This window comes from Zonotrichia albicollis, chromosome Z, assembly GCF_047830755.1.
Source record: "Zonotrichia albicollis isolate bZonAlb1 chromosome Z, bZonAlb1.hap1, whole genome shotgun sequence".
NCBI lineage: Eukaryota > Metazoa > Chordata > Aves > Passeriformes > Passerellidae > Zonotrichia > Zonotrichia albicollis.
This window is the reverse complement of record NC_133860.1, coordinates 50,545,766-50,573,407: the sequence shown is the minus strand read 5'-3', so window position 1 is coordinate 50,573,407 and position 27,642 is coordinate 50,545,766. Positions and strand designations below refer to the sequence as shown.

At 36.6% G+C, this 27,642-nt stretch overlaps 1 protein-coding gene across 6 annotated transcripts in view; it reads left to right on the top strand.

Annotated features, from left to right (window-relative positions):
* Positions 1-27,642, top strand: part of BNC2 (basonuclin zinc finger protein 2) — a 328,349-nt gene that overhangs the window by 207,338 nt on the left and 93,369 nt on the right. For all 6 annotated transcript variants that reach the window (XM_074532754.1, XM_074532753.1, XM_074532750.1 and 3 more), the window contains exons 3-4: positions 45-147; positions 17,181-17,416. In XM_074532754.1, coding sequence (XP_074388855.1) covers positions 45-147; positions 17,181-17,416 — 339 coding nt within the window. The remainder of the gene's footprint in view (positions 1-44; positions 148-17,180; positions 17,417-27,642) is intronic.

Here is a 27,642-nt window from a genome sequence, read left to right as displayed (position 1 = left end):
GCAGGAAGAAATACATTAACGTGTGTCTTCTGTTTCTTTTCCAGGCCATCCGCTGTACACTGGTAAATTGCACATGTGAATGTTTTCAGCCAGGGAAGATTAACCTGAGAACCTGCGATCAGTGTAAACATGGCTGGGTGGCACATGGTAAGAAATATCTGCTCTGGGTTTGTTTTTTCAATTCTTTCCATCCTTACCAGTATCTTTAAATAGTAAGAACTGGATTGATACATACAATAGTGGTACCTATTTGTCTACATATGCATGTGTGCACTATCTGTGTTTATCCTTACGTATGCATGCACATGCTTTTTTTTAGAGCAATTTGCAGGATGTGTCTGTTATTCTGGCGACAGCTCCAAGTGCCACTTTCAAAAGCTTGTGTATAACTCAAAAGAATATTCTAGCCTCCAGAAAATAATGTATTTCCTGTAGGACTTAACAGAAAGGCAAAAAGTTTACAGTATGGTTGCACAGCAGAGTTTGTATTGCAAAGAAGCATCAGCCAAGAAGTCATGGGGCCAAATGGAAATTTAAATTTACCAGTGTCAAACATTCAGATCTCACATGTTGAGAGTGTATCCTATATTGCAAAGAAATTCTGCATATGTGATTTGTGAGCTAAATCTCTCTTCCCATGTTTAAGTATCTTAATAAAGTTAGGAAGGATTAGAATTCCCAGATTAGGCATGAAAGGCATAATAGGCATAAAAATTCACAGAAAGACCTTCTATTTTATTTATCCTTTTCTACTTAATGTTCTTGGAAGGGTTTTATTCTTGATGGTCATTATTAAATTAGCATGAGAGAGCAGGAGAGAGCTATATACACCATTAGAAAGCAAATAAGGAGGATACCTAAGATGATTTAATAAATGAAAAATAGGGAGGGTTTGGGAGTGGTAGAAAGAAAGATTACTATGTGTGGTAGAAATTGCTGTTTAAGTTTTCTTCTCATGATGTAGAATATTGGTACCTAAGCAAGCACAGCCCTCATCCCCCATTTCTGCCAGACATTCAGGGGCTTATATTCTGTGAATTTGATTTTATTTTGATGAGAACTTGGGTGAAAGGTTAGTACTTTCCTCCTAAGATACATTTGATCTCTATTTAGTTCATATCTGTGTGGTTTTGTGCTTGAATATGCTGACATATGGGAAGTATGAATGCTCAAAAAATTCAACAGCATAGATTGACATAGAAGTTTTTATTCACCTGTATGGAAAGAAAAATAGGTATGCAAGTACCATGGAGTCCCATGTCACTGCCTAACATTGCCTGCAGACTGCCTAGAAATGCCCTAGCACCACTTATCTAGTAGCTGGTTAAAAGTTTATTGTATACGAGATTATCTAGGGACATGGTATATCTTTGTTACTCTTATTTCCCAGAAAATGATATTCAGTCACTGTATAACCAGATTCACCTTTCTTAGAAGAATCACTAAACCTCACAAAATTTGTATAGTTCAGGCACTCTTCAGGTTTTGTGTAGAACCAGCATCTGAGGTTTTGGTGATTGGAAAATAGGGAAGCACTGTCTAGGTATTTTCCAGGGTCCTCCTGATGAGCAATAGAAACTGAGAGTCTAGCACTTAGATTCTGGCTCATGGCCATCCTGAATTTTCTTTTTAAGGAGTACATTTTGTAAGAGTTTGGAAGAGAATAATCAGATTTTCCTCCGTGCGACGTGATTCTTCTCTGTGAAGTGATTGAATTCAAAATCAGAATATTATGACAGCAATCTGAGATTACCACTGTGTATATAATGGAAATATCCCTGTTTTACAAATCCAGAAAGTTGAAAGTGGAACATGATGATTTGGAATACACCACCTGCTCCCATGCCTCAGTGCTTAACATTACAAAAAGAAAAATTAACACAGCTATACGTTATTAGGAAGTGTTTATTTTGCTATTGTGCCAAGTGAATAATGCTCTTCTTTTTATTTTTCTTTTTTTTCCTTTTTTTTTTAGTGTACTTTGTGTACAATCATCTGGAATACTTACATTTTATGGCAGAGTGAGACAAGTCAGATATATGTTTCACATCCATCAAGCATGGTCTTGTAAATTATTTTCTGGATACAATTATGTATCTACTTAAATTCTCGATCTTAGCGGTTTTTGAGGATTATGAGGGCAGCATTCAGGAGACAGGTCAATTCACTGCACTCTAGTACCTGGATTTCAAAATGACTAAAATCAGGTTGCAGCTCAAAAGTCCTTTACTTTAAAAATGTTAGCACAGTACTTTCAGAATTTGTTCCTTGAATGCAAAGAGTATTTCCTGCTGCTTTAGTTAAAGGGTTGCCATATAATTTTTATTAATGAATTTCAACTCAGCTCCTTGACACATGATGTAGTGCTTTACTGAGTGCAATTAACAAAGAATAGGTGTTTCTAAGAGGAAGCACTGTGCTTATTCAGTTCTGATTCAGTTCTGGAATCATAATTAACTGTATAGATCAAAAAATACCTTACAACTGCATTCTATTCATGCTGTACTAATACTTGACTAATCTGTGTGGAGTTAATTCATTTTAATAGCTGCCATTTAAAACTTTGGAATTTTTAGAGGGAGGAGGAAAGGGCATACAGCTACCACTGTACTATTGCACTTAGCAACTGATGGCTTGTTTTTTTTCTCTCCTGCTTCCATTGGCTTTCTCACATTTTCCCTCACTCATCTAAAATAAGCTGCACACAGCTTGACAGAAAAGGTTTCCTACAAGTTCAGATACACCTGTCTGGAGTTGCCAAACCAAGAATTGCAATTATATGAACAATATTACATTGGAAAGTACTTTTGTGGCCAGATAAATGCTGCAGTTGTTGAAAGTTCAGCTTACCAAGTTTTGACTCCTGTACTACAGTAGCAATCCTACCATCAGTGTTTTTATCACCAAAGCCAAAACTGCACAGAGCTTTACAGCATTATCAAGTACTGCTGTGCATCGTGGAGAGTGGGTTAGTCCTAGGAAGAATCTCTGAGTATTTTAAGAGATTTGGGTGACTACACTGTTTTAATTTGTTTTCAGCTAAAGTGAAAACAGTGTTTTCATGCAGTGTTTCACCCATAAAGTGTTTTCAGCTGTCTTTCATATTGTGAGGTTGGGTGGGAGTTTATTTTCCAACCCAAAAATTAAATGTTTTAAATTAGATAAGCCATTCTTAAACTTTAAGAAGTCAAACAGATAAGTGTGTTACTTCTTTTTTTTTTTAGTGGTAAAGATAGTTTGTATATTCCATATAGAAAATACAATCTCATTAAAATCTTAATAGTCTTTTTTAACCCAGGCAATTGGGTATTTTGTGGCTTTTAAATAATATGGCACTTAGGTGACTACAAAAAAATAATACTCAAGTGCTTGATTTGTTCTCCTGCTATTTTTTTTTTTTATTAAAAGAAGCATACTATCCTGTGAAGATAGTAATAAAATTTTACTTTCTTTTTAGGAAATAATGAAAAAGCCTCACTCTATTTGCCATTTATTTCCTCTAGCTGAAGTATCTTAGCCTATGAGAAAAGAAATTAAGCAACTCTGCAGTAAAAAGACATTCATTTCATTGACTTTGCATTTTGTCTTTTGTATTTGTCATTGATGTCAGAATAACAATTACCATACTGCTAGCAGTAACACACTTATTATATCTTGTCCAACAGATCAAAAGACACAGTGCAAGCACAATCTTACCTACTCTCATAACTGTTTTGCTCCAAAAAGATGTGTTAAGGTGACATAAGTTATAGTGGACTAAAGCTATTATTTCTGATATTCATTTTACTTATTTTAGTTTCAATACCCTCACAAAAAAACCAACCAAACAAAAGAAAGCAAAACAACCCCCCAGAGTATAATAATATTACTAAGTTTGTGTGAAATCATTGTCATCTTGTTTCAGATACAATCAGAAAATTAGAAATGACAAGTTTTTTTCTTACCCTGAAATGGGTCACTGGTAAATCTCAGAGATCAACAGCATGTTTCTGGTATACTGTATGTACCAACTGTACCAACTGAATTTTACATTAATCAATCCACTCTAGGAAACTTAGCATCCTCTAAACATTTTTGCTCTCCCCCCTCTTTTGTTCTTTCTTTTTTGTTTTCCCCTCATAGAAAAATGTAGTCTTTAGTCTTCTAATGATCTTGGATGTCTTTTCATTTGCATCATGCCAATCAGCTCAGGTCAGGGCTCAGCTACTCATTCAAGTAAAGTTTAACACCTTTCTAAGGTATGGTGAGGCCACATACAGTCCCAAATAAGATTTGGTCAGATGTTCTCTACAGTAACTTTAAGTTCTGTTTGGTTGTAATAAAAAAGATGAAATAACATTAATTAGTAGATTTTGGCACATAGGGCCCATCCATTATTTTTCTGACTAAAAGCTGCCATACAGTGAAGAGTAGTAGTCAGAGACTTGCCATGTGAGTTACAATTTCACCTTGTAAAGGAATTTTTCTGGTGCTAGTACTTATATAAGGCAGGTGCTAACTTGCTGTTAATGAGACTAAGAATTAGTCTCCACTAAGACTAACCTCCATTAGAAAATGGAGAATGTCATAAAGTCAGATGCATTACATGGCTGTGACTACTTCATTTAGAATGGTTGAGTTTTCTGATTTTCTGCATGTTAGATCATGGAATTGTCAGTTAAAAGGAGCCTGAAATGAAAACAGAAGGAGGGATAGGTGGAAATAAATAAAGAAAAGAAACAGAAGAATGCTGTGGAAATTTTAGAAATCACATCTCTCCCTCACCCTGAAATTTGGACTTGATCTAGGAAGAAGGTTTAGAATTTAAATGTGAGTTGCATAGGAATGAGATGGGAATGAGTGCTGTGTTGAAATAAAATTAATCTGAATTCCTATATTTGTATCAGTCCAAAGATGTTAAGTGAAAGAAAGGTTTGCAAAATCAAAGATCATCTCTAGCAAAGTAAAACAAAATGAAAAGATGTCTCTGATCCTAGAGTCTCTCTAAAAGCTGGCAGAACTGCCATGTTGTTCTTTACTTAAAAATGGATATTTTTAAGCAGAGAGTCAAATTTTAAAAAGGGGAAGGAAAGAACTAAGAGAGAAACGTAATTATAGTTGACTAGTAAAATAATTGGGTCATATCTGCATCATCTGGTAGGATATAAAAATTTGTCACCATTTATAATATCAAATACAGTTTTCTCCTTTTATAAAATTTATTTAATTATTTTAAATTACTTGAGAAATTTTAATAGTTATTTTTAGATTATTAACAAATTTATTTTTAGATTTTTAAAAAATCTAAAAAAAGTTATTTTTAACAAGGCAATTCTCTGCAGCTCATTGATAATGAAAGCTAGCCTTTCATGACTTTTAAAGTAAAACTGTTTTAGATGTAGTCTGGATTTTCCTGTCTTTTACTGTCAAGATCATTTTAATCCACCTGTTATAACTTTCTTTTGACCCTGAAGGTGGAGGCATAATTTTCATTACTGAGATGCTTCCAGGATCTTTACAAGATTAGCCTTCACTAGTGGTAAATACTCTCTGAAGTGCCCCCTTCTGCCTATGCAATTCCTTTATGCTTCCCTTCAGCAGGATTTTCCAAAGCAGCCAATGCAGCACAGAGAAAATACACTCTGTTATCTTGTGGGCACTCTCATCCAGTATCTGGTTTTAAAGCCTGTCACATTAATAGGAATGATGGGACATACTGTTTGCTTTGTGTTACTCTGGTATCACCCTTAGTGTTAATCAAGCTGAGGTGAAACCAAATCCAGATATTAGGGCATCCAAGATAAATAATATTGTTTCAAAAGTTCATGACACAGAAGCGACAGAAAGGAAATAATGCTTACGTGCCTCAAGAACAAATAAGAAACCTTCCTTTTCCATCCTTGTATTTAGCTGCTACTTACATAACCATGTGGTCAAGAGTCTTAATGCTCATGCAAATTTGACACCCTCAGGTGTTAAGTAATGTTTTCCTGAGGGAAAGCACAGGCACTAAGCTACATGTGCTCACACTTGCACCTCCTTGCATTTCACCAGGAATCTGTTCAATTTAAAATATTTTTTTTCTCTTCTTCCCTGCCACCCCCAGGACATCTCAACTCAGTTAGGACGAAGTTAGACCTTTCCACTTTTACCCAACTTCATTGGCCTACATTCCTAGGTTTGAATAAACCAATGTCTCTTGGAGATGGCCAGGTGAGATTATAGCTGACCAGGCACTAAGCATTCAGCTAAGGACTGAGTGAGTGTCTGCTAAGCCCTAAACAGGCCATGACCCATTCTGAAGCACAGTGCCTGTTTCTGCTGGGTTGCCCTATATTCACAACTAAAAGTGAAATCTTTTCTCACTGTGAATATTTTATGTTCTGAAAAACTTTTAAATTGAATCAGATACTAATTGGCAACTCTGAAATACATTTATAAAATTATTGTTGCCTTTGCAAAACTATAAAATGCCCACAGACATTTAGACTAAAAGTATTTCAAAACTGCAAGATATTCTTATTTGGGTGCCCATCATTATTGAATTGACATTTTACAGAGAAGGCTAATTTTCACTTAATACACCCAATACCATGGGACAGAATTCTAGGAGATGTCTCAGGTGGTGATGTTTTCCCTTTCTTCTTCAGGAGAGAGTCCAGAAGGAAACAAATAGACTTGCTATGTGTAAGATGGAAAAAAGGCTAAAACAATGATTTAAAATTAGCACCTGGAATTCTTTCCAGTTGCAGTAGAGGCTGCCTTTTGGAAAGGTACTTAGTGAAATCCGTGATTTTGAGCCCCTTAAGTGTGATGGTAACAAGTTTGCCACATGGTGAAGCTTCAGATGGGAGCAAAAGAGTGTCTGGTGATTGCTGTTTGATTCCCAAATGAGCAGGATAAATTCTGTGAGACGTGGGAGTTCAAATCACCAACAGGTTTGTGGGGAAGCAGTGGTGGACTAGTGCAACTCCAGGACATTTGGGTGACAGTACCTGCGTACTTGTCTCTTTCAACACCTATGCTGCTGCACATGAATTGCTGTGATGTGCTAACCACTTTATCATTTTATTACAGTTTATTACATCATAAATTTTTATATCTTCTTAACGATCCTACAAGAAGCTTAATTGTTTATAGGAACATCCTAATTAACCAGAGTTCACTAGGTTAAGCAGAACACAAATTGAAACAGCTCTAAATGAAACAAACGCTACTACTTCATTCCATACAGCTTCATAAGGTTAAAATGTGATTTGACTGCAAGAATAAAAAATTCATACTGCTTTCAGATGTTTAAATGATAATACCGTGGGTAACTTTACCTCAGCTTTCCCTTCTGCAAATGTGAAATTGAAAGGAAAAAATAATTTTACCTACTAGGAGGAATTTTATTTTGAGCTGTAGCATTTTGAGGACACTTACTCCAGCAGACAATAGTGTTACTCAATTATCCCATTTCTATCTGGATTTTAGAAAGAAATGTATTTTATTTTTATTATTTATCTGGATTTTATTCAAGAAATGTACAGCGTGAGTCTCTGAAACTTTTCTAATTCTATCCTAATTGATTACAGTCAATTTTATGAAGTATATTTAACAGGAACTTTGTGAAATGGCAGAGTACATGAATTAGAATGGGTAAGACTGATGTATGTGAATGGTAAAACTAGTTTTAAGAACCAGTCTTCCCAGGGTCTGAACACCTTCAGCTGTTAGCAACCTTAAGACAGCAGATTTTCCTGAAAAACTGAGGTGCTTTAGTACATGTGGGAGAGCATTTAATTTGCTTTTACCAGTGTTACCCCCTAAACTGAAACACCACCATGGTCTTGCCTTTGTGAAATACGTCTATGACAGGATTCAAACAGAATGATAGTAACAGGTGGGCGGTGCCTATTGCATTTTCATCACAGTTTTCAAGGCCACATAGAAGATGGAGTAGGTTGTCTGAGAAGAGGAGGAATTTCCCCTCCCCCTGCCACAGGTTTACATATAAAAGACCCATCTTGGCAGAACCAACTAATCTAAGGCCCTGCTTTCATTAGAAGACTGCACCAGACTATCTGTAGGAATCCCTTCCTGCTTAGAATTTCTGCAAAACTGTGAATCACAATTAATGGAATCTTAGGATTAAGATGGAAATCCTCCAAATCCAGACCACAGGCCAGGACTCCCAAATGTGCTTATGTCTTACTGTGTATAATATGTCAATCAAACGATGTTAGGATGATTAAGATACATATTAAACCCCATCTTACCATCATTAAGGGACAGAATAGTTTTAAGAAGGTGTTAATGGTTGATAGGAAGGGGACATTTAGCTTTGGAGGCAAGAGACTGGAAGGTTCAAAGTTGAATGATTAATCAAAGTAATAGAAAGAGATTACTTAGCATCTTCCATTACAGATTATAGATTTCAACAATGACATAATTAATCTATGTTTCAAGGAGCAGCAGAAGTGAACTGTCCAACCAAAGGTTCTAAGACAGTAGTCAAAGGCATTGAGAGCACTGGCCATGCCTGCACCATGAGCACAATTCCTTAAAGTCTGACCATGGTAGACTGAATGAGAAGCTGGTAATTGTGTCCATTGACAATCTCAGGCCTGGCAAAGGAATATAGTCAGGTCAAGGGTCCATCTACAGGCTTCAATCAAGAGCAAAAGAAGGGGGGCCAAAGGTGGGATGGAAGACCAGGCTGTAACATGAAAGTGAGGGTAATCTAGAGGACAGGACTACAGCCAGACACACCTCCAGTGCAGTGTAGGAGGGGAGCGAAGGTCCAGGCCTGGGCTTTAGCAGGGTCTCTGTACCCCTGGACTTGGAATCCAAGCTGGTGGGAAAAATTGGTGCACTGAGGACTGTGACACCATGATCCATAGCTGCTGTCTTCAGCAGAGGAGACTGCTGATACCAAGACACACAAAAGCAGCTGTGTGTTGGAATGCTCACATGATTAATCTACATGTGTTTCTCCATCACTAATCATCAGACTAATCAGCTGAAGTCCTCTTTTGTGTAGGCACCAGTGCACATACTGATGGAGAGTACTACAAGGTCCAAAGCCCACACAAGTGTCTCTGTCTCATCTTCTTTATCCTGGTCCCAATAGTTAGGTGTCTTCATTCCTGCTGTATGCCTATGCAGGAAACTTCTAGCCCAGATATTTTTCTGAGAACTTAATATGAAGGTTCTTTTCAGCATGTTCCTTTGAATATATTAGTTGTGAAAAAGAAGGGAGGAGAAAAAGCCTACCATTTTCTTTTTATTATCAATTTAGATGGCCAGTTCTGGATCAAAGGCATGCTTTTGAGGTACCACTACATAAATTTAGATATAACGTGAATTTCAGGGGAAAAGCATTTGGGGCTCTTTTTTGTCCCTTTATTTTTTTTCTCTTTGCAATCATGTTTTCCACTATCAAAGAAAAATGTTTTTCTACAGAAAGAAAACATAGAGGAAGACACCTGTTTGGCTTGCAGGAATTGGCCAGGGAGGCTGTTTTCCTGACAGGCCAAAAGCAACTAGCATAGGGCCCCTTTAAAAAAAAAAAAAAGGTCAGGATACTTTTTTTTTTTGTTCCCCCCCTCCCCACCCCATCCATTTCATGTGAGCATTGGCAGATACTGTGACAAGCAGTTCTTCATATTTTATTATGTTCTTGTCTGGCAGAATCTCTGTCAGGCAAAAACCTTGTCAGCGGAAAACCTGTCGTAGGATCAGAGGAGACAAAAACAGGTGTCACAGAGGCAGTCAAAACTGAAGAAAAAAAAAGATTAGGCTAAAGAGAGAAAGGCAGACAATTACATTAATGCCATTGCTTTTATCTTATAGATGTGTGTTATTATCTCGGGGTGCTGAGTGCGCAATTGCCTCAAAGAAAAGTAGACAGGAGACAAGGGGAAACTTGATAGTTATTAACTGAAGAGGCAGTGTGTCAAAGCTGGATGGGGTTCAAAGTTTTGTAAAGGGATAAAAAAATTGCAGACAGCAAGCAACGTCTGTGAACAAACTGTGGTTCTGCTTTCGGCTACATAAACCTAGTAGCATTCTAGATATTTTAACTTGGAATCACATCATAGGCAGAAAAATTAATGAAAGTTTTCATTCAGTCTTTTTTTAATAACATTTATTTTGTGTTCATGCAACTGAAGTGCTGGGGGGGGTTTGTTAGAGCATGAGGCATGGTGAGGCATGAAAACATATCAGTTTAGTTGCTGTGTTGTTTGGGTTTGGAACACCTATTATCAACACATGTTTAATTTTAAAATGCTATTAAGAAGCCTTTTACTAAGTGTGAACATCTGTACATGCAAGCTGTAAATTAGCAGATCACATATGTGTCCCTCAGTCAGAGACTCAGTGTGTTTGGCAAATGGTTTCTGTTATTAGTTTTTAAATACAAAAAACGGCGTTACCAAAAAAAATTGATTTTGCCTGTGAATTTGAATTTTTTTACTTGCTCTTCTTCCATGATTTTTGTCTTAGTGAACGTTTATCTTCAATATTTTTTATTGAAAGCAATGAAAAGAGAGGTGAAAAAGAGATTACAAAAGGATGCTATGTTGTAGCTGGAATTTGTGCTGAGGATTCAGGATGTTCACACACTGATGTAAGTGTTCATGTCCCCCACTCTCTGGCACCAGGAATGAACGGGATCATTTCATACACCATGAAAGTATTGGAGTCCTTCAATAGATGTGGAAAATTTTTCTTATCCTTAGTCACTTTCTAAGCATGATATTTTTGAGGAGCAATTTTTTCTGCCTTCAAAATGCACCACATTGCACCATGTGGGAGGTGGTATTAAATCTACGTACTGAGGGAGGCTACTTTAGACCACCTCTTATGGCTATGATAAGTGGTCCCTACAGTGTTTTAGTCATTACTAAGGATTTGTTGCTTTTTTTTTTTTGTGGTTGATGAAAAAGAAGAAAATCATGAACTCTGAAAATGTGATGCTGTTCATCTTCACCACTAAAATCAAAAGTTCATCTTCACCACTAAAAGTAAACTGCATTGCTCAACATTGCCATTAATAATACTGTACCTGTTTTACCACACTCAACATAATATTGTTGCAATGATATTATGGAATAATTTTATATTGGCATTATATCTTTCATCTGTCTTCTAATTTTAGTTTCTTTTGCTGCAAAAGGTGACCCAGTTATTTAGGTTTTTTAAATGTCTGGTAAGGTTTTTGTTATTGTCCAAACACAAAATACTTTTTTTTTTTCATCTTCCTGTTCTCGAACAAATCTAATAATCTAGAAAGAAGATGATGGTTGTTAAATTTTGTATCACCATTTGCATGTGTTTGCGTACTCCAACAGTATTCAACAATGTCCAACTTTGGCAAATTGGTAAACTAGCTAGACAGTATGCCAGAAAATCCAGAGTGGATATATTGGAGAGCTCAAAACTAAAACTGAAATGGAATGAGATCCATAATGCCCTCTTGCAACCTATAGACTCTTCTCTGTGGTGTTCTGAGATACACAGACAGGCAAATCAGCCAAGACCTTTCACTAGACCTTTTCATCCTTCTCAGGTTAATAAAATATTTATCTAGGATCAGGAAATTAGCAAGAGGTAACTGTATTTGCAACTCCAATTGCATTAAAACAAGGATATTTTAAATTCTTTTCTATTTAGTAAAGGCAAAATGTCATGCTTTTATTGTAGCTGTTCAAAAAAATAATATCAGGCTTCTAAAGTACAAAATTCATCACTGCATATTTGTATTTCTTTTACTTAGCAAAAATGGAATCTGCTCAGAGGCATGGCTTTTAATTTGGTTGACCTTTTTCACTGCATATTGGGAAGAAAGGGGTCTATGGGCAATGAGTAAATTTGCAGAGCTGAGCCTGTAAACTGGACACAGTATAGATGAAATTAAAAAGTCTCTTCTTTGTTTTCTGTCTTTTGATAAATTGAAAAAGAAGTTGTGCCTTATTTCAGTGTATCCTTTGTACTTAAATTCATTTGAATTACACAGTCTCAAAATTCCAGTAAAATATAAATAAGGTACATTTCCCCTCCTTACTTTACAACATTAAAAAACACTGAACAAACCAACCAACAACAAAAAAAACCCCTACAAATGGAACATAAAAGTTTGTTCATTGATTTATTGCAAAGATGTCTGAAGGGTTTTTTTTCTGAACTATTGCATAACAAGAATGCTGAAGGCCTTAATATGAATATTGACATTGAAACAATTCAAGTTTTTTTGATATTTCAGATTATACTGAGCAGAATCTCGGTAAAAAAAAAATCTGAGGGATTTTTTTTTTCTATTTAAGAAGCTAAAAAGTGAATAAGCAAACGGGGAGGTTCAGGCTTGACATTAGGAAACACTTCTTTAATGAGGGGGTGGTCAAGCCACAGACTTCCTAAGGAGGGGGTCAATGCTCCAAGTCACTCCATGTTCCAGAGGCATTTGGGCAATCCCCTTAATATGGTTAAACTGATGATCAGCCCTAGAGTGCTCAGGTAGCTGGATTAGATGATAATTTTTGGCCCCTTACAGTTAAAATGTTCTCAGTTATTATGGTGCATACTTGATACTTCAGAGCTGGAAAAACTGTGTTGAAAGGTTCCTAATTGCTGTGCTAATTATCCAGTTAGTGATTTTTCATTGTTAAAGGCAAGCTTTAATGTCCTCTACACAATCCTTGCTACCCCCCACCTTTAAAAAGGTTTTAATTTCCGAAGTGCTTGAAATTGGGAATTCACCCAGAGCTGTTACTTGACTGAGTGTTGTCAGAGTAAAACACAGGGGTATTTTTAGGCCACTCCATGAAAATGTTGATTGCTCAGCAACTATGTAATTTTAAGATTAGTTAGATCTCTTCTTCCTGTATCAGAGAACACCTTTTCACATAAACTGAATTAAAGAATATCAGACTATCAGGGCAGTGCTGACAATTAAATTGCATTGTTAAAAAAAGAGACCTGTCTTAGTTTAAATACATAACTGATCTCAGTCATGGTTTTGGAAAAGATTGTGCAGGTTACAACTAAAATGTCTCAAACATGCAGAGGTGTACTTTTGATCCCACTGGAACTGTACAAAGGGTCAGTAATACCTCATGCTGCACCAGGAAGGAACTTCTTATGTGTGCTTTGTGATATTCAGTCACTGATAACTTCTTAATAAAGACACATCTGTTTATGTAATTTTCAGGTAGGATAGAGCACATTCTTTTGTTTAGCATATTTAATCTTGAAACCTTCTTAGTGCTTATGAAACTATAAACTCCTGCAGATACTGTTGAATATACTCACCTGTAAAACAGTTCATTGTTTACTAGCCTGTATAAATTAAACCAATGGTTTAGAGCAGAAAGTGGTGAGAAATGCATTATCCACATGAAATTATGTGGGCAATTCAGGGCATCAGAATACAACTGTTTATGCAGAGATTTGACAAGAATCAGAAATTTGTCAAGAAGGCTAAAGCTAATACTCCTTTCTTTACAGAAAACCAACAAGATAGGTACTTCCTTACCTCTTACCTGAAAAAGAGTCTATCAACATTAATGGCCTCTTGAATCCACCTAGAACACTGGCATTAGTTCACTAAGGGTATCAGAAGAGAAATGAGAAATACTACAAAAATTCTGTCAACTACATTCATAGCAATCTTTTAAAGAAACACAAAAATGTTTATAAATTACAAATTAAGAGAGAATTTTCATTCTGACAATTTGAAGGGATATCAATAGTTATTTTTCTGAAAGAATTTCAGAATTTTACAGTAATTTCCCATATGAACACAACTCTGTTTCCTTTCATTTAATTTACAACCTTTTTATTTTCATGTACCAGGAGGTTTGTCTTTAGCTTGCAAATGTTCTTATGTACCCATGCAATAATGTATGTTTTGTTGTGTTATAAATTCCACATTTTAATGCATATCCTGACCTGTACTTGAAAAGGATAAAATTTGCTGCTTGTTTATTATTTAATACATATAATAAGGCCACAAATCAAAATTGGAGATAATATCACTGTCACTTGGAATGTTGTTCCAATATTATACTAATTAGTATTTGTGTGTGTGTGTGTGTGTGTGTGTGCTGAGAAGCAGGTGTCTATAGATAATGCTGCTAAAAAATTAATATTGCAGTTTAACGGAATAGTACAGGTTAGATTGCAAAAATTTCTATCAGCTGGTCAAAGAGTATGCTTAGTTATTTAAAAAAGACTTTATTTGTTTTTCCCCTCTTCCATTCCACCTCAACCTTTCCAAAGCTATTATATGGTCACCTTAAATGAAGTCCACAGAGTTTTGTAATCTTATTTTTAGAGAAATTAAAAGCTGTTAGATCTTTCATCCACCTGAGAATCCACAGATAAAGATGTCTTATAGTCATTCTCACTTGGACCACAGTAGAATAATGATCTTAACATCCTCAGCATGACCAGTTTTCTTTAAATGGAAGAACTTCTTTTCTTCTTTTTCCTCACTGCAGGCATGGTATTTGCTGTTAAGAAGAGAGAAACAAAAACAAATATTTGGATACATTAGAAATACAGTATGATTCAGTCATTAAAAAACATAAAGTGTTCAGAAAATATCCATTCATGTCTTGGTTCTAGTCTAAATTTGCATAAACTTGGAGAAGCCAGTTAATATATTTGGACCCTTTTCTGTAAGACTGAAGTTGAAAAGCTCAGGGTGATCCAGATCTGCTCAATAATTTCCATAGTCTGTTAGAAGGTGTTCTTACAGAGTATCTATTGGAAACTCCAGACTATTTACACCCTTCCTACTGTGAGCAATGCTAGTATTAGGAAAAAAAAAAAATCCTTATTTTATTGCTTCTAAATGGTTGATTAGTCCCTCAGAGACACATATATACATATCACCACACATACTGCTCAACCTGCAGAATAAAAATATCAATTTTCTTGGCTTTTCTAGCCAAGAGCTTTCATTACACATCCATTATGGCAATAGCAAAATAACCATCTTAGCATCTTAGAAAAAGATCGTACTTAAAATGGGGTGGGAAGAAAGCAGAACAGTATTTAACCTGCTTAAGCTTCAATCAAATCTCATTCATTAGACCTTGTAAAAAAATTAGTCCTACATCATGAAGCCTACATAGGTGTAATAGTTTGGAAGAAGAGGTTTTGGAAGAAAAGATTCTGCTCTTCATGTTCTGCAGTGTAAATGTCCTGTGGAGAGACGTAGGACTGAAGTCCCTAGGCTTGCCAATTTCTTATCTTGTTTGAATGTGAAATTAATTTTTAAAGCTATTTATTCAAAATTGACTTAGCCAGTAGAATAGGAAAGATCAGACAATTCAGTTGCAAGAAATGAAGTATGAGGAAACTGGAATTCTTTGACAATGTAGTCCTTGGAGTAAATGTGGTGAATGAAGCCAGCAAGTAAATGATAAGGGCCTTTGCGCTCTGGATGTAAGAAGGCAATTTATCAACAGTACACGAACTCTCTAGTGACCATAAGACAAGAAGAAACCAAGTACAGAAGAAACCGTATGAGATTGTTTTAAATGCTCAGAAATTTTGTTTGGAGAAGAAGAGAAGCTTAGGTGCTGCAACATAGTTCATAAAGTAGAAATAAAATTGAATATAAACATTGATACATCATAGAATGCATGATGTCATATGCAATTCCATCTTTTTTAACTTCACGAGGGGATAAGAATTACCTTCCTCCTGCAAATTTCCCTTATCGCTGAATTATTCAAATCACAGTGAATAACATGGAATTCATAAAGCCAGGTGAAAAGAACTATCCAGCTCTAGTAGCAGTGAATTAATGATCAAATTTTTGGTAAATCAGAAGCCTTAGTTTTAACATGTTTAAGAGACTGGAGTTAAGGGAGTATCTGTTTTATTTTTTTCCTCTAGAGATTAAATATCAAATCTTTAACAGTCCCATTCAATTTGGCATTGCTTCGGTCTTGGTCATTAGTTAATCATAAATTTCTCTTGAACTATGAGTACTGTAGTTTCTGAGTCTCACCTGAGAACTCTTCTGCCATAGCAATTAAAACTACATGTGACCTTTGGAAACTAGGGCTGTTTTGGACTGCATCTGTGAAAAAGGATGCCTTAGTGATGACTGGCATCCATCAGGAGTCCATACCGGGACCAGTACTGTTTAATGTCTTCATCAATGACATAATGAGGCCATCAGCAAGTGTGCAGATGACACCAGGCTGAGTGGTGTAGTTGACACAGCAGGATGCCATACAGAGGGACCTGGACAAGCTTGAGGTAGGGGACCCATATCAACCTCATGAGGTTCAACAAGGTCAAGGTGTTGCATCTGTGTCAGGGCAATCACAAGCCCAAGTTCACAATGAGAGATGACCTCCTGGAGAGTAACACTTCAGGGAAGGACCTGGGAAGCTTCAGTGGGTGAAAAGCTGACCATGACTCAACAATGTGCTCCTGCAGCCCAGAAAGCTGACCATACCCTGGGCTGCAACAAAAGCAGCATTGCCAGCAGGGGGTGGTAGATGATCCTGCCCCTCTGCTCCCCTCTGGTGAAATGCCACCTGGAGTAGCAGTGCCCTACTACTAGTAGTAGTCTGGGTTTCTGAGCAAAGGAAAGACATACACCTGTTGGAGCAAGTCCAGGGGAGACCTCCAAGATGATCAAAGGGATGGAGGCCCTGTCCTTTGAGGAAAGGCTGGAAGAGTTGGAATCTTTCAGCCAGGGGAGAAGTTGAAAAAAAAGCTTAGGCAAGGCTCCTTAATGACCTTATTAGGCTTTCAAAAGAAAGGGGGCCTACCAAAAAGCTGGGAAGATACTTTTGGGAAGGGCATGTAGTGATTGGACAAGAGGTAGTGGCTTTAAGCTGGAAAGAGGAGAGTAGATTTAGATTATATATAAAAGAGATTTTTCCAGAAATGTTGAGGCATTAAGGTAGTTGCCCAATGAAGCTGTAGATGCCCCATACATGAAAATATTCAGGTAGCATGAGGCTTTGAGCAACCTGATCTAGTTGAAGATGTCCCCATGGCAAGGGAGTGGATTAGCTGATCTTTAAGTGTCCCTTCCAACACAAACTATTCTGTGACTCTATGTTTCTATGAATCATCCAGGTGATATTTCTCTGGAAAATAAGTGTATCTGCCACATGACTCTTTGGAGTTGTTTTCTTGTCTTTTCTTTGCTCTTTCCTTATACTTGACCTCTTTTCTTTCAGCCTTGGACAAACTTAGTACTCAGCACCTCTACCACCCAACCCAAGTGGAGATTGTGCAGTCCAATGTTGTGTTTGACATCAGCAGCCTGATGCTCTATGGTACTCAGGCTGTGCCTGTGAGACTGAAGATACTGCTTGACCGACTCTTCAGTGTACTGAAGCAAGAGGAGGTGTTGCATATTCTACATGGCTTAGGCTGGACACTGCGAGACTATGTTCGAGGCTACATTCTTCAGGTAGGAAATAAAGCAAAGCACGCTTTCAAACCCAGTAAATTAATTTTGTTGTTGTTGATGTATGGAAGTAGTGATGGTGCACCCAAGGTAGAAAGTAGAATATGAAGCTAATTTAGTCTGGCATGTTGAAGCCTAATGATGGTGCTGGCAAAAAAAATATTCAATTTTTCCTAAGCTAAAAAAATACAGGTGCCTTCATACCATAGTATTTATTTGTATTTGCTTATGTTTATTGTAGGAAATGCCTTAAATACTGCAAATACTGAGGTTAGCTACCTGCAAGCATGATCTGGCCATCAAAGGCAGCTGACAAGTTTTCAAGGCCTACTGTTTGACTTGGGAAACTAAGATGCAAGTCAGCAGCTCTGTCATCTTTTCTTTCCATCTTTAGAAAGATACCTAAAAATGTATAGATGAAATTGGGGTTGTGACCATGACTATATTGGAAAGTATCCTTAAGTATAAACAGGAAAATCCTTTTAATAAGGCCATTTTTAAAGTATAGCTTTAAATAAAGTATTGCATGCATTTTAGTTGAAATAGACAATCAGAAGAAAAATATGTTCAACAAAAAGCTGGACAGGCTTGTTTTATGGGTATGGTCATAAATATACATATAGCTGCTTATCTGAAAAATTTCATAATCTATTAAATTCCATAGTAAATTTTTACATTTTGTAGGATTATTTCTGATTAATAACCTAATACTACATAATTCTGAATTCTCTTAATTGCTGTTGACTTTGTAGGAGCTCTTCATTATCTAGAATGCATCCAGTTATTGAAGTGGACATACCTAAATAATTTTGAAAATTTTAGTTGCTGATTTATTTCTTTATTTTGTAGGCAATGATAGCATGCTTAGAACTTTATTCGAAATATGGGATTTATACCTGCTCTGAGAAATCCTGACTCTATTTCTTAATTTGTCTTCCGGTTTCTGTTCTTTGTATGTAAGAAGTAAATTAGCTGTATGTGGATTCCATGGAAAACTTCACCTTCTGTGCTTGCAAATATTTTCTTAAATGCCCTATATTTTGGATTTTTGCAGAAAAATATACTGAATTTTAAAACAGCCCTAGAGAAAGAGAACTAAAACGGTTTACACTTTAATAGTGACATTGTTTTATTCTTGTTAGGGCATAGATGGAATGGAGCTCTTTAATTCTTTCAGGGTTCTCTCAGGCATCTATTTTGTAAAGGCTAAGTATTACACCTATTCAAATAGAACAGAATCCTTTTTTTCCATTACCAATCTAAAACTAACATATAAGGATATATCCATCATACTTGTACAGCAGATATCTATGATGTTTGTATGATATAAATGTATGATATTATGTATTTATACATTTTACATATGATATATAATAAAGATGGATACATGAGGGATATCTACAGAGATATGTACTGGGATAATGTGCATATTGCATCATATCTTAGATTCCTGGATTCTGAATGCGACTGATCTGGAGAGCTGAAGAAACTTGATTTGTAAAGGAATTAATGTAAAAAATATATCGTTTTTAAGATATAATATTAGAAATCTGGTTACTAAATGTGATTAATAATTAGGGTTAATATATTCCAAGCATGAAATGTAATTCTTTGTTTCTTACAGACAAGAAGACAGACTGTAATCAGTAGCTTTCTTGTTTTAAAGGCCGTTGAATCATGCTCATATTGATTTTTTTTAACTATCTTTTGGAATGACTCAATATATGCAAGAATGGCTTGTGATATAATTACATAGATATTTATACAGACTGAGACTGTGACCTATGAATCTGAAAGGTGTAAAGGCCTGTAATACCCCATTAGATCACAGTTCAGTTTACCCAGCTAAAAGTCAGTCACACGGTAGCCCCCAAGGCATGAATTTTGCCATTACTATATTCAACAACAGTATATTGAATATTATGCCATTTAAATGAGAACAATTACCAGTGAAAGTTAAAGGCAGCTGTTACAGACTTGCCACATATTGACTTCATTAGCACTCGACTGTGGATTTTCCTAATGAGAGAATGAAGACCTATGATAGGTGTGTAGTCGAGCATCCCTGTTAATTTAGCTGTCTAATTTCAAAAAATCACACACTGCTCAAGGTTAGAAGGGAGGTCATCTTGTCCAAACCTTCTGTCCAAGCAGAGCCACCTAGAACTGTTTGTCCAGGACCTTGTCCAGATGGCTTTTGAATGTCTCCACAGGATCTCTAGGCAAAAAGTGTTTTGTTGTTTCCATTAAAGCTAGAAAACTCGGTATACGGCAGAAAAGGAAAATTCTTAGTAAAACATACATGCAGAGAAATGTTGGAAAAATGAATTAAATCGATGATAATAAAAATGTCTTCTTTAAAAATAGCTCTATTGAAAGTATCTGTTATAAAGGAGAAAGAGCTGTGCAGGGAAATTTGAAAGGAAATGTGTAGTAACACAAGCACAGTAAAAGTGCATACAGGTAATGTCTTTGGGCAAAAGACATTGTTCCGTGAAGCTTATCATTATAGAATGAAACTTTTCAGACTTGTTTGAGGCTTTCAGACTCAGCTTTTGCATACAGAAAACGGAATAAAATGTTGTAAGCATCGTACAGGAGTTTCAAAAACATCAAGTACCAAAACAAATCATCCAGAGTATCACAAACTATGGGACTGTTGATAGGCTATCATGCAGTGAACTGAGGAACATTTGACTCTCAGTCAGGAATTACAGTTCTTTGTAACTTGTCTGTCCAAACCCACCTAAGTTATCAACTAATTGCAGTCAATTCTAGTAAATTTACCATACATTCATACATTCTCATTGTACAACAAATGCAGAAATATATATCTGTAGGAAAAGGTTTGCTATGGTAGTGTAGTTAGAGAAGCGCAATCTAGTAAAAATAATATTTTTCACTTGTAACTTTACAGAATCACTGTTCTCCTGTTTTTTTCCTCAGGGGAAGAAAAACAGGAAGCTTAGCAGCAAGGACTAAGAGAAGTAATAGATTAGAAAAAAGTAATGGTTGTAACAGATTCCAGAATACTTTGTTCAGGTTTGAGTTCCAGTGTTCATTGGCCACCATGCAAGAGATTTGTTAAGCTGGCACAAAACTTGAGTTTTATTCTTTGGGATGGTCTAAGACATCCACTTCGGCTGAATGTGCCCTCAGTAGGATGAAAGTGTTAAAATATTTTAACATTTTCTCTAAATGGAGGCGTTCTGAGGAGTAGGGTAGATGTATCCACTCAAAGTCAATTACTGTTGTCTGATGATTTCCACAACCAACCAACCATCCAACCAACCAATGAAAAAAACCTCAAAAACCAACAAAATGAGCAACCACCCTGCAAACCTCACAACTTTTCCCTTGTAACTTTAGAGAAAAAGCTCATGGTTTGCTCCACTGGAGAAACAAGAGAAAAACAATTGTTTATTAATGCTGCACAGTGGATGGGATTATTTGTAATACCTTCATTTTGACTAATAATGTTCCCAAATAGCAAATTAAAAAACAATGGGCAGAGAAAAAACCAGTATTTATGCCTTCATTCAGTGGATGCATTAACAGAGCGCAGGAAGTCAAGGAACCCTGAAGCCGCAGAGGTAATTTGATAACACCTTTTGGGCACAGTCACAATATTGCCAGTAATGGCTGAAAGGCATTAAGACCTGGCAAGATTCTCTGGCCTCCATGCAATAAATTGAGTTTCTAGTGAATAGATGCCTATCAATGAAGTGTTAGTGACAATTTGGTCACCAATCTCATCAGACCGTCACAGGATTAATGTCTTGGCAGAGGAGCTGTTCTCTCATCTTTAGAACTGATCCTCAGAAAAACTTTATGGCATAAAGGAACATTCTGGATTGTGTTTGCTCCATAGGAATTCAGAGTGCCTCAGATTTTAGAGCTGCTTTTTTCTACCTCAAGGAACTAATTTACTGTATTTGGTATCGACACGTATGCAGTCAATAGTGAGCCTGTAAGATTCCTCTTTTGGGAACACCTAACTTCCCATGTCTTTTACATGACAAAAAATTGTGTCAAAAACAGTGGGTGTTTTGGTTCAGATACTGCACATGATATTCAAAGAGATGTATATGACTAGTCTCTCTATTGATTTGAATGATGTTACATCTTCTGTAAAGAGCAGCTCAACTGTGAGTCTCCGTCCCTGGTTTAATTCCAGCTGAGCTGAGAGAAGAGGTAACTTTGCCAGCTGTTGTATGATCCACCAGAGATCACAGGGTTGGGGAGAATACTTTACCCCATCCATGTGCTAGTGTAGCTACATGTGTAATTGCTCCCTAGCCAGGTTCTCTCTAAACAAAGCAGGTTAGAAAAATCCTCCTTCTAAACATGTGTAAGTTAATGCTCATTATTCCAAGAGGAGAGGGCTAGAGAGCAATTATGCCACTAGCAGTGAACAGCTGGGGCACTCAGCTTTTACACTGGTCCAGCTGCAGAACACAGGACATGTGATTACAACTTAGAGGCCATAAACTGACTCAGTGCAAATAATGATTCAGTGTTTGAGTAACAGCTCAACACTTTTTTAACTGTTTTGTGGTGAAATAGTTGTACTCTCTTAGTGAAAAAGATGAAAATACATATTTTCTTTACAATACAAAGAAGGAAGCAGAGGAACAGAATAGAACATTGGCAGAATTAGCAAAAATGGTCTAGGAGTCCCATTCTTATCATGTCCTTGAAAAAAGTAAATTAGTCAGTAGCTCATAGGCAATCTTTTAGCTGCCAGACTCTCTGGTGCCACCCACAGCTATGAGAAATTTTTAAAAATAAAAAATAAATTTTTAAAAATAAAAAACACAGAACAAAGTCAAAACTAAAGCCAGCTGGAAGACTGTGGATATTTTATAGATCCAAAAGGAGACTCACTCACAAAAGTTCATTTACTGGACATTGCATGGGGAATCACTAATCCTAAATGAAGGTCTTATCTGTAGCAAAATCAATTCTGAAAAACGACGAAATTCAAATTTATTAGTTTGCTTTAGGAAAATTAGTCTAGTCTTTTATTGTTGTGCTTGTTCTGTAGTCCTAAAGCAACTGTACAGCAAGAAGTCAGCTAAGAAGGCATGCTCTCTACATGGTTCCAGGCAGAGAGTGGAGAGGTGCAGGCAATTTAAGACATCTTTTCAGAAAACCAAAATCCCATTAACTAAAACAAACTCATTAAAATTATTAAATAAATAGCAGTGTTTAAGTAATTCAGTTCTGAGATTTTAAAGTAAAAACTAGCTATATGCATATTCAAACTACATGCTCACATATATTGATATATATATCAGCATATATATATACCAGCATCTATATAACTAATATTGTCAGTTATATTTGACAGTTCCTCAAATTTTTGGAAAACATCTTTTCTCTTGGTAGTATAGGTAATTTGGTTTCTGTACTAGTTTACTACCACTTGTTCATGCATACTATTTTTACATCCAGATTAAATGAAGATATTTGGGTAGAGACCAAAGAAGGAAACTTCAGCATCTTCAATATTATCATTCCTAATTTCTTTTCTTTTTTTTCTCAAAGTAATCTCTTAGCACTTCACCTTTTAAGTATTAACCATTTGCACAGACAGAAATTGCTTTACTGTTCTTAAACTTAAATATTGCCCACCATTGGCTTGTCTGTGCAGGATTTCAGAAAAGGATGGGTTCTGTTGCTCTCTAACCTCTCTTAGAGACTTTATAGAGTCTTAGTTTTTCTGTTTGAAATAATTTAAGATCCTTGAACTTTTGCTTTAGAACCCAAGCACAAGGACTATTTCATTTAACAGCTTGTCAAACAGCCTCCAATTCTTAAACATAAAGAACATTAGAAGGAAATCAAATAAAAAGAAGCTCTGATATGAGCTTTTGCAATGCAGATATGGAGTGTCAGGTTGCTGTAGTGATGATACCATACTTTCAGTTCAATGTAGTCTGCTATCTATAATCATGAGTCATGAAAAGTTTCTGTCAGGTTTTTTTCCCCAAGTACTGTGAGGTTATTTTACTGGTTTTGTCTCTCACAACAAGAACACCATTAAAAGGTTGGTATGCTATATTATTTGTTAAAGAAAATTAAGAGAAATAGGCAACTAAATTACAAAAAAAAAAAAAAAAAAAAAAGTTGACTGTTGTAACCCAGCAAATATTAATTGACAGTTACACATATGAATAATAAAAAAAGAAAATTTATTTGTGAAGGTCTTGTATCCATTTTATTGGCATTGCTTCCTCATTGGTCTATTTGCCAATACCTTACTTAATACTTTTCACTCTTTTAGCTGTGGCCACTGGAGGATTTCCATGTGTTTTAAAGAAGTAGTCACTTGGTGTTTCCATGCTTCTATGAGTAGCATGCCTTTTTTTATTAAAAAACCCCATACTTGTATGGGGTGATGCAGATAAAGATTAAGAAGTTCATCTGGTAAAGATTTTAATGACACCAAAGTACAATCTATGATACATACAAAATTGTCTTACCCTTAATAACTGCCACCCACATTTAATTACTTGATAGTGAAGAGAACTGCCTTTTTACGGATTAATATGTTTTTTCATTTTTGTTAGATACAATTCTGTCTTGTGTTTTCTTCCTTGTAGATATTGTTAGCACTCATGTGTGTTCTTTAGTTCTGATGTTCTTCACCCGGGGCCTCAGAGCAACCAAGACTCAAAGCTGGGTAACATTTATCCAGACATCTAGTCCTGCAGTACACACTGGATTTAAAAGCGTCTCTTTTGTAGATGCTCTGCCTGTTTCTTTTTCTTTGAGCCTCTCTGTTCCTTTGTTCCTCTTTTTCCGCTTCAACTTCCTTATCTTTTCTTTTGTCATTGCCTCCCATTTCCCTCTCTTTTTTACTTCTTCCCATCTTGAGCCTCACCGTAGTTTCACTTCCTCCTGTTCTCTGATTTTGCCTCTTTAGCACAAGAAGATGAAAAGGATCTGTTAGATGTCCATCTCCTGAGTGTTCTATTCCTCCCATGGCATCACTGTATGCTAATATTTGAAACTCTGGAAGTTTCTTTTCTCCCCTGTGTGTCAGTTTAGTATGATTCCCCTACACTTCTGTGGAACAGAGATTCTCTTCCATGCCCCTTCCTCTTCAGTATTCTTCTTAGCTGTTCTAATCTAGGTGTGGCTATTTAATCTCTACCCTAAACAGAAGGTGGAAAAAGCTCAGATAAACCTTAAAAGACTAAAAGAGAGATAGGAAGCACTGTTGTGTGTTTGAGCAAAGCAATGCCACTTCTTCTGCAGTGTGGAGTACTTTTAGATTTTTTCTGTATCTGCAGTATCGTGCCTAACACCTCTCTGATGCTTTTGGTGCTGTACCTCTAATAGTAACACTACTGATCACACTAGTACCACATCAGGATATTTATCATGGTTCACTCTTTACCCAAGCAACAAGAAAAATAAAGTCCAGTTTGATGACATTTCTGAATGCCAGCAGAAAAGTTACATGACAACAGATGTCTCAATGCATGCAAAGACCATTGGGTTTTCCAGAATATGTGCAGCTGGAGAGCTGTGCTATTGCTGCTCTGTGTCTTGCATCTTGCAAGGGTAATGAAGCAGAGGGCTGTATAACCCCTGTTAATCAACAGCAGTATGCATCATGCTAGTTCCTAATGACTACTCTGCAATAGTTAGCCTTTATAGCCATAGCGCTTCACATTGCTCAGAAAATTAAAGGTGGCTGTTTAATGGAAAACATTTATGGCTGTCAGTCAAAAAAAGGAGGAAGAAAGAAAGAGAGAGACTTCTGTGTAGGTGTGTTTGTTCTATCTGGAATGTGTACTGACTAGGGTGATCCTACTAGCTGTGATCCTACTCATGTACTTTTTGCACAGCTAATAGACTGCAGAGCATGGAAATGTCTGTTACTGAAGGTCTGTCAGGCATGTGCCAGGACCATGTGTGCTTGCTTTATAAAATGGAGCTGAAAATCTCTTCACCTGCCAAGGCCTGAGTTCATGATCCTGTGTCTCTCTTGTGATAGTTGATGAAATCACAAACACCCAAAGCAGAGTGAAGAATGAAGGAGGTGGGAGGAATAGTTCATTCCCTAGGCTGTTTTAGGTGTGAGTGATGCCATCAAGCATTTCAGAAGAAACAGAGCCCTGAACTTGGGTCTTGGCAGGTAAGCCAAGGAGGAAACTATTTCCAGCTTTCTTGCTTCAGAATGTGGTTGAATTTCTATTAACCATTTACAATCACATTTTCCTTCAAATATGTATGAGTGTCTGTATGTGTGTGTGTGTTTGTGCATATATATGTATATTTGTGCATATATACATGTACTTTCACAATCTATAAATTGTATTTATATTTTTAATTGATTGTGATTGTTGTATCTTTGACAAAAATCTCTGGGTTTGAGATTGATTCTCTGTGGATGAAGGGAGGGGAGAGAAGGGCTTTCCTGGTAGCCCTTTTCTTGCTCACAATGCCATGTTGAAGCCTGTACCAGAACATATCCTGCACTATGTCAAACAAATATCACCACTGAGTTGAGGTCAGGATCTTGGGGTTGCTGTTCACCTCAGTTTTCTTGTAGGAAATGCAGTGACCTGTTACAAAATAAACCCACTCCCCTCCTGCCTGTGGAGGGGAGTGGGTTGTGCCAAGAATCTGAGGAATTAACATAATTCTTCTCACAAAAAGCAGCTCGGAGATTAGAACTTCTGCTTTTCATAGGCTACTAGCTTTGCAGAGAACCTTGGGCTGAATTCAAATCATGGTCCTGGAGGTGATAAGGTTGTGATATTAACCATTCAGCTACACATCAATGGAGATTAACTCAATCAGAGAGTATGGAGTCCAGACCATGACACTTAAATGGATCTAATATTTTTCCAGTTTAGAAACCTCTTTCTTTGAGTTTAGATATGGTTTTGATTGTCTGTGTGTCAGCCCTGACTTCAGGCACTTAGGAAATTTAGGTCCACAGATATTTAGGAATCAAGAAGGGCCACAGAGAATCAAACTTGTCATCTGTCCAGCATTAGTTGATTTACTGTTTTTCTTGAAGTCCGAGGGATCTCAAGGGGACTTTTTTCCCTTGCAGCACTGATCTTTCAATGAGGTGCTAGTGCCTGTCCTGAGCAATAACAAGGAATAACAGTGAAGTGTGAGTGACTCTTATTAGGAGGGGTAAATGTCATGAACACTTACTGTTGCCTTCTAGGCAGTAAGAGGACAGCATTGAATGTAGACAGACAACCCCCTTTTACTTGTCAAGGTACATTTTGATTCTAATGAAGATGAACTCCCATATTTTAATTAAGAAATTCACTTTTCTTTCCTGTGCGGAAAAATATTCTCTGATTCGCCTGTCATTTTGCACCATGTTCTAGAATTTTGAATACTTAGCTTGAATCCAAGAAGTGTGTATTATTCTACTGGCTCTAATTATATTAACTTGCTGCACAAGTCCTTTGTGCTTCAGTTTGATTTTTTTCTCCTCCCCCACAGCTTTAACAAAATGTTCTAATCATCCCAATTTATACTTGGATGCTGTTAATTAATGTTTATGAAGTGCTTTGAGATCCTCTAATGAAATGGAATGTGTAATTATGATTATTCTTTAGTAAAATTCTAAAACATCACCATCACTGGAACAGTAATTTCAGGAATTTTTTTAATAATTTTTTTATCAAATAGAAGAGAAAGATTCCATGTAATTAGTTCATTTTTATCTTTTATAGTAGGGTAAGGTATGTCTTTTTCTATCCAGTCTTAGTGGCTTCTTCAGGATGAATCTTGCCAGAATTGCACCCTGAAGTCTTGCATTCCATCTACTGGAAAGGGCGTGGAAAAAGGGTGTGGAAACCTCTGTTACTGAGTGGCAGTTGTCTGCACAAAAGGAAGTAATTTGTAGCACAAGTAGATTTTTTTGAAACTGCTGGCCCAGTATATGTCAGCTTGCTGGGTTTGTTTGTATCTCTGTAGGTTGAGCAGTGATGTAGATATAGTCGTAGAATTAACATAATTACACTTTTATCCATGCATTCTGGATTTTGGGTGTCCGTAAGTTGTGTCCAAGTTGACATATGGTGCTGAAAACAGGAATAGAAGAAATAAGGCCACTCATCTAGTTGCTTTTAATGTAGCTTATGTTGCACCAGGCTTTCCATTAAAAGCTCTCAGACTGTTTAGAAGGAGATAGGGCAATGCCTGGGAAAACTTGCTCGGTTCATGCTGAGTATGTAATGTTG